The 8,242-nt window shown below is 46.6% G+C and overlaps 1 protein-coding gene across 1 annotated transcript; it reads left to right on the forward strand.

Annotated features, from left to right (window-relative positions):
• The first annotated feature begins 5,630 nt into the window (after positions 1 to 5,630).
• LOC140396371 (protein BTG1-like) lies at positions 5,631 to 7,713 on the forward strand. The gene is made up of 2 exons (XM_072484943.1): positions 5,631 to 6,097; positions 6,483 to 7,713. Exons 1-2 carry the CDS (start codon positions 5,950 to 5,952, stop codon positions 6,869 to 6,871), a joined length of 537 nt encoding a protein of 178 aa, XP_072341044.1. The 5' UTR covers positions 5,631 to 5,949; the 3' UTR covers positions 6,872 to 7,713.
• The last annotated feature ends 529 nt before the right edge of the window (positions 7,714 to 8,242 follow it).

An 8,242-nucleotide genomic window follows, 5' to 3' on the forward strand; every position in this document is an offset into this window, starting at 1 on the left:
TGAACCTTAGTGCTTTGTTCGCATTTTTACGGCTTTATTAACCTGTGAGGCTAATTTGAGTGTTTACATATTTTTACACTTTAGATTGTTTTGCTCCTCCACTCCATTTAGCAACAGAAATGGTCACAGTGGCCATTTGACTCTTTGAAACCATGCCAGCTCTTTGCAAGGACAATTTAACAAGTCCCACTCCCATGCCCTTTCCTTATAACCACAGATTTGTTCCCCTTCAGGTGCCTTTCCAATTCACATTTGGAAGCCACAATTGAGCCTGCCACCAACACCCTCGGGTAATGCTTTCCAACCCATTGTTGCATCAAATGTTTTCCTTATGTTGCCATTGTTTCTTTTGCGAAGGTGCAGATTGGTGTTCTCTGGTCTTTGGCCCCTCTGTCAAAGAGAGCAGTTTATCTCTATGTCCTCCGTCCAGATTTATCAAGATTTTGAATACCTCTCAAATCTTCTCTCAGCTTTCTATTTTTGAACGAGAACAGTCCCAGCTTCCCCAATCTAACCATATATCTAAAGCCTTCCTAAAGCATGGTTCCAGAATTGAACAGAATACTCCAGTTTGGTTGACCCAGTGTTTTAGAAAGATTCATCATAACTTCCTAATTTGTTTCAGATGATACTCTATTTATAAAGCCCAGTATCCCATATGCTTTTAAAACAAACTTTCCCATTCTAGGGCAGCATGGTAGCACAAGTGGCTAGCACTGTGGCTTCACAGTGCCAGGGTCCCAGGTTCGATTCCCCGCATGGTCACTGTCTGTGTGGAGTCTGCACGTTCTCCCGTGTCTGCATGGGTTTCCTCCCGGTGCTCCGGTTTCCTCCCACAGTCCAAAGACGTGCAGGTTAGGTGGATTGGCCATGATAAGTTGCCCTGACTGTCCAAAAAGGTTAAGAGGGGTTATTGGGTTCCGGGGATAGGGTGGAAGTGAGGGCTTAAGTGCATTGGTGCCGACTCGATGGGCCGAACGGCCTCCTTCTGTACTGTATGTTCTATGTTCTAGCCTGCCACATCCTTTCAATGATTGCTGCATGTATGCCCAGGGTGTGCAACTCTTATCAAATAAAACCTGGGCTTTATGAATGCAGTCTCACAGTATACAAGCAAGGAAGTTCTGATGAACATTTACAATACACTTAGTGCTAGGGGTTTGGATGGGGCAGAGTTTGTAAGGTGTATCCAGGAAGTCTTTTTGATGCAATATGTAGATAGTCCAACGAGGGAAGGGGCAGTACTGGATCTGGTATTGGGGAATGAGCCTGGACAGATGGTTGAGGTTTCAGTCGGGGAACATTTTGGGAGTAGTGACCACAATTCTGAACGTTTCAGGGTACTTTTGGGCAGGGATGAGGGTAACCCTCGCGTTAAGGTGCTAAACTGGGAAAAGGCAAATTACGATAACATTAGACAGGAATTTGGATTGGGTGCGGCTGTTGGATAGTAAATCAACATCGGACATGGGATTCTTTCAAGCGACAGTTGATTAGGATTCAGGAAAGTCACGTTCCTGAGAGAACGAAGGATAAGTATGGGAAGTTTAGGGAGCCTTGGATAACGAGAGATATTGTGAACCTCGTCAAAAAGAAAAAGGAGACTTTTGTATGGTCTAGAAGGGTGGGGACAGTCAAAATATTGACTTGAGGAATATTGTTGCTAACTTTTGCCTTAGTTTAATTGCTCTGTTTTATCACCTTTGCTCTTGAGTCGCCAGGTATCTTTATGATACCGCCATGTGGTTCAAGTCCGAGTAATGATCAATAATCCAATACACCGCTTAGTAAGATTTAAATCAAAGCACATTTATTATACATAGTAATCACTACTCATGTACAAATTCTACGTCTAAGCTACTTCTACGACTAACAGGCCAACACTTAACTTGGAACTGGCCCACCAGGTCAGGGAAACGAATGGCCTTTCGTTCGGGTTCTGAGCCTGTGGGATTCGAAGTTGGTACAGATTGGTAGCTAGGAGCGCCTATCTCGTAGCGAGCGTTGAAGTAAGACTTACTGGATTTCAGCGATGGCTGGACCGGTCACTGTCAAGGGTTAGTTCGCGTTGCTGAGTGACCCAGTCAAGAAGAACGATTTGAACTTGGGCTTGATTCTTATAGTCCCCAGGGGCTTCCCACCTTTCGGGGCGGACCCTGTACCTGGTTCCAAGTGATTGGACTTTGTCCCAATCACTTGGTTCGATTTTCTCCAATGCTGGAGCGGTTCCCTGATCGATGGGCGGTCCTGAGGTGGTCGTTCACCTCCCATTGTGTAGGCTTCTGCTGGTGCCAAAAAGTCTGGTTTTGCTTTATGTGTCTAAATGTTGCTCATTGTTCCCGGGGATTGCTCATTAATATGCAGGTGGCTGGTGTTTTGTTATGCTGAAGGTTGCCGGTATCGATCTTGTCTGGCCTTTCCAGAGGTAAATACACACTCAACCTGCAGCTGCTCGTTTGTGTCCTGTTGGCTGACTTTCCCATCAGCCTTTGCCGTTCACCATTTTAAATCGGTAGTTAGCCATTCTAAATTGGGAGTTAGCCATTTTAACTGGCTACAGTATAAAGAAAGTCGGAAGGTACTGAAGCGGGAAATTAGGAGAGCTAAGAGGGATCATGAAAAGTCCATGGCAAGTCGGATTAAGGTGAATCCCAAAGCCTTTTATTCATGTGTAAAAAGCAAGAAGGTGGCCAGGGAAAGGATTGGACCACTTAGGGACAGTGGGGGGAATCTATGTGTCGAGCCAGTGGAAATGGGCAAGGTACTAAATGAGTACTTTGCATCAGTGTTCACCAAAGAAAGGCACTTTATGGAAGATGATTCCTGGGTAGGGTGTGTGGACAGTCTGGATCATATTAACATCGAAAAGGAGAATGTATTGGGTCTTTTAAAATATATTAAGGTAGATACTTTTCCTGGGCCGTATGGGATTTACCCTAGAATACTGAGGGAAGCAAGGGAGGAAATTGCTGGGCCTTGACTGACATCTTTGTATCCTCGTTGGCTGCAGGTGAGATCCCAGAGGACTGGAGAATAGCTAATTTGATACCACTGTTTAAGAAAGGTAGCAGGGATAATCCTGGAAACTATAGGCTGGTGAGCCTCATGTCGGTAGTAGGTAAATTATTGGAGAGAATTCTCAGAGACAGGGTTTATACCCATTTGGAAACAAATGGACTCATAAGTGATAGACAGCATGATTTTGTGAAGCGGAGGTCATGCCTCACGAATTTGGTCGAGTTTTCTGAGGAGGTGACAAAGATGATTGATGAGGGGAGGGCGGTGGATGTTGTTTACATGGACTTCAGGAAAGCTTTTGACAAGGTTCCTCATGGCAGACTTGTACAAAAGGTGAAGTCACATGGGATCAGAGGTGGTAAGATGGATACAGAACTGGCTCTGTCACAGAAGACAAAGGGTAGCAGTAGAAGGGTGTTTTTCTGAATGGAAGGTTGTGACTAGTAGTGTTCCAAAGGGATCTGTGCTTGGGCCTCAAATGTTTGTCGTGTACATAAACGATTTGAAAGAAAATGTAGCCGGTCTTATTAATAAGTTCGCGGATGACACCAAGGTTGGTGGAGTGGCAGAAAGTGTTGAGGATTGTCAGAAGATACAGAGGACATAGATAGGTTGGAGACTTAGGCAGAGAAATGGCAAATGGAGCTTAGTCCGGACAAATGTGAGGTAATGCATTTTGGTAGGTCTAACACAGTGGGGAAATGTATCGTAAATAGCAAAACTCTTAGGAATATAGAAAGGCAGAGAGATCTGGGTGTGCAGGTCCACAGATCTTTGAAGGTGGCAACACATGTGGGCAAGGTAGTCAAGAAAGCATACGGAATGCTTGCCTTCATTGGATGGGGCATTGAGTATAAAAACTGGCAAGTCATGCTACAGTTGTATAGATACTTGGTACGGCTGCACTTGGAATATTGCGCACAATTCTTGTTGCCACACTACCAGAAGGATGTGGAGGCTTTGTAGAGGGTGCAGAGGAGGTTTACCAGGATGTTGCCTGGCCTGCAGAGTGTTAGCTATGTGGAGAGGCTGAATAGACTCGGACTGTTTTCATTATACAATTACAGAATTTACAATGCAGAAGGGAGCCATTCGATCCATCGAGTCTGCACCGACTCTTGGAAAGAGCACTCTACTCAAGCCCACACCTCCAGCCTATCCCCATAACCCAGCAACCCCATCTAACCCAAGGGCAAATTAGCATGGCCAATCCACCTAACCTGCACATCTTTGGACTGTGGGAGGAAACCAGAGCACCCGGAGAAAACCCACGCAGACACGGGGGGAACGTGCAGACTCCGCACAGTGACCCTAGCGGGAATCGAACCTGGGATCCTGGTACTGTGAAGCCATAGTGCTAACCACTATGCCACTGTGCTAGAAAGATGGAGGTTGAGGGGTGACCTTATAGAGGCCTACAAGATTATGAGGGGCATGGATAGTGTGGATGGGCAGGCTCTCTTTCCAAGGGTGGAGGGGTCAGTCACCAGGTGGCATAGGTTTAAGGTCTGTGAGGCAAACTTTAGAGATGTGCGAGGCAGGTTTTTTACGCAGGGGTGGCGAGTGCCTGGAACACGTTGCCAGGGAGGTTGTGGAAGCAGATACATTAACGGTGTTCAAAAGGCAGCTTGACAAGCACATGGACAGGATGGGTATAGAGGGATACAGCACAAGAAAGTGCTGAGGGTTTTGGCAAAGGTTGGTATCGTGACCGGTACAGGCTTGGCGGGCCAAAGGGCCTGATCCTGTGCTGTATTGTTTTTTGTACACTGATTCAGCCTAACTAGAGCATTATGTTTAATTCTGGGCACTAAGCTTCAGGAATTATATCCCTGAAGAGCCTGTGGGAAGACTAATCCTGCAAATCTAAAGGCCAAGTATTTTTCTTTGTTCTTGCTAACTCAGGAGACTCCCAGGATCAGTCTCCCACATGCTATCCTAGAAATAAGGGACAAAGGCTATGTCACACAGTGGTTAGCACTGCTGCATCACATCGCTAAGGACGAGGTTCAATTCAGGCCTTGGGTGACTGTCTGTGTGTAGAGTTTGCACATTCTCCCAATGACTGCGTGGGTCTCCTTTGGGTGCTCTGGTTTCCACCCACAGCCCAAAAATGTGCAGGTTAGGTAGGGTTATAGGGATAGGGCGAAGGAGTGGGCCGAAGGTAGGGTGCTTTTTCAGAAGGTCGGTGCAGATTCGATGGGACAAATGATCTCCTTCTGCACTGTGGGATTTTCTTCCTCAAGGCACAGGGAGTAATCAAAAAAGGGACAATCTCTTGAAATATGAGACAGTTGGTCACCCAGTTACTCTCTGATCTCTTTGTTCTTTGTGCTCTTTAACTTACAATCAGACTCTTCGGGTTGAGCTGACGTTATTGGTGATTGTATGGGACTCCCACAATTGCCCCCCCTATTCGTATCCATAATACTGCCGCACCACGTGATCCCCAGCGCCGCGAGAACCACGTGACCTCAAGCAGCACCAATCCCACTGCCAGCCAAGGGAATTACGTCACCCACATCTTTGACGATGAAGTCACCCAACCTCGAACCCCGCCCTTTATTGTCCCAACGTCACTTCCCGACTTCCCTCCCATATATAAATAGCAGCTCCGCGCTCCATCCCGTCCCACTCGGTGGCGGACCGACCGCGTGTGGTCATGGATCAGCAGCAGTGTTTCATGCAACAACAGAGCTGACTCATCGGACCTACAAAGACTTCATTATACCGCCACACACGCACACACATCAACGACGAAACAAAACCTTTCCCTTATCTTTAAAACAAAATTGACCCCGTCCCCAATTTACATTACCGCGTAAAGAGAAGGTGGTGATTACCGCGGCGGTGGAGAATTTTTTTTTTCGGAAATACATTTTTATCGAGAAATAAACTTTCTGAGGGATAGAAAAACAGAAATTTCCTCAAATGTACGTTTTGGGCACCTGGGCCGAGATGAAGCCTGAGATCAGCGCGGCGGTGGGATTTATCTGCAAGCTCCTCCGGACCAAGGCGACCGCGGTGGACGAGCGGCAGCTGCAGACTTTCTGCCAGTCGCTGCAGGAACTGCTGGCGGGTAAGTGTCCGCGCTCTCTCTCTCTCGCGCGGGGGATCGCGGAGCAGCACCGCGTTCGTAAGATGGAACGTGGGCCCGGGAGCCAGCGGGCGGGCGCCGATTTTCCCGGGACGGCAGCACGCGCACCCCGGGGTTCCTCGCGCTGCTCAAGCTGCAAGTTTCTACCATCAGATTATTTTCCACCCTTCTTGCCAAAGGCGCCAAAAAAAGGTGCAAAAATGCCCTTTCGTGTGCACTTAAAACCAGGGTCAAAAATCGTGGATCTCAAATGCACGAAATGATTTGGCTCTGCAAACACGTTAACTTTTGGGAGCCTTTCTCTCTCCATTTATTAATTAGCTGGCTCACGTCTTCCTTTTGTCTTGTGTTTTCTTCTGCCCAACAGAGCACTACCAGCACCACTGGTTCCCCGAGAAACCTTGCAAGGGCTCCGGGTACCGGTGCATCCGGATCAACCACAAGATGGACCCCATCATCTGGAAGGCGGCGAACCGGATCGGCCTGAGCGACCAGCAGGTTTTCCAGCTGCTGCCCAGCGAACTCACCCTCTGGGTCGACCCGTACGAGGTGTCGTACCGGATCGGCGAGGACGGCTCCATCTGCGTCCTGTACGAGGCTCACCCTGCGGCCCACCACCACGCCCACCGCCTCGGCGTCGCCTCGCCCGCCATGGCCCCCAGGGTGGACGGCAGCCGGAGCAGCTGCAAGGATGAGTTTATGCTGGGCAGGACCAGCCCTTCCAAAACCTACAACATGATGACCGTGTCCAGCTAGTAGTGAAAATAAAAATAAGAGGACCCACTCCCCCGAGCCCAACCCCCCAACACCACCCCCACCGCCCCCCCCCAACAAAAAGAATCTGCACTAGAAATGGGGGGTGGTTGCTGATAGAGGGAGGGGTGGGAAAGAAAGGAAGACGCCTTTATTATTTGGGACCCAAATTGGGCTTTGTTTAGGGGCTGGTTTGTCTCTTAAATGTTAAGGAAGTGGCTGTTGTAGCTCTCACACAGGCTGTGTGTCTTTCAGGAAAAAGGTCAAATATTTCCAGCAAAGTACCAAATCCAAACCAAAATTATATATTTTATATATATCTATAGAAATATTTGTGTGGGGAAGCGACAACTGCCATTGTTTGTCGCCTTTTATTAATTCCTCAGAACAGTATTTTGACACTTGGCAATTTGTCTTTTTTTAAAAAAACATAAAATTAAGGGGAAGTTGAAAAAATCTCTTTGAAATGGGTTTAAACAGCCTTTGTAGAGCTACAAGAGCACTGCTCTTTAACATTTGACTAACCTACTTTGATGAAATCTATATCTGTACATTGCTAGCCAAGGGTTTTTCTAAAGTGCCGTCTTTCATTTTTAGCACTGTTCAGTGAAGTGGATGCGGACTGTAGTTTCTTCTCTACCGTGATCAGGTAGCTTCACAAATGTTTGATTTGTGAATTCTGTTTTGACCATCTCGCAATTTGATAAATTATGAACTGCTGTAAATTTGTACAGTTCATGTATATTGATTGTGGCAAAGGTTGTACAGATTTCTATTTTGGAAGAGAAATTTTCTTCTCGATTATAATAAAACGTTTCCTATCTTGCCATTTTAACAAGACAAAACGTTGCCTTCCGTGTTTGGTTTTGGTTGGAGAATGTTTCCAAGTTCTTTGTGTGCCCCCCAGCCCTCTGCAGACAGTATTCAACATAATGAGATTCCACCGAAGAGGGGAAATGAAAGCAAAAGCTTAAAGTCCAAACTCAAGTCAGCAGCTAATCCAATGTTTCAAAACAATGTGTAGATTTAAGGTTTTTTTGGCATTTGCAATTAGCACACATTCTGCAGGATGCTTCGTTTTTAATGGAAAGATGTTCTGGATACAAGGATTGACCAAAATAATTCAAGTGCAACAAAGGATTGTCCAGATCTCTGTTTCCCTTTTTGCAATTCAGACACCCCTCCCCAACCAATCCTCAGTGTTTAGCTGCACAAGTCTGAATGAGGGTATGATTGGTTTTTAAAAATAGAAAGTGTTGGTATAAAGATCAGCAGCGTCTAGTAAAGGGGACAACAAGTCTCAACATGTCACGACTTGCCGTTGAGAATTTTCTCAGTAATCGAGAGGGGCTGATTATTAGCAGTGGCTTGCTT

This window comes from Scyliorhinus torazame, chromosome 19 (genome assembly GCF_047496885.1).
Source record: "Scyliorhinus torazame isolate Kashiwa2021f chromosome 19, sScyTor2.1, whole genome shotgun sequence".
Lineage (NCBI taxonomy): Eukaryota > Metazoa > Chordata > Chondrichthyes > Carcharhiniformes > Scyliorhinidae > Scyliorhinus > Scyliorhinus torazame.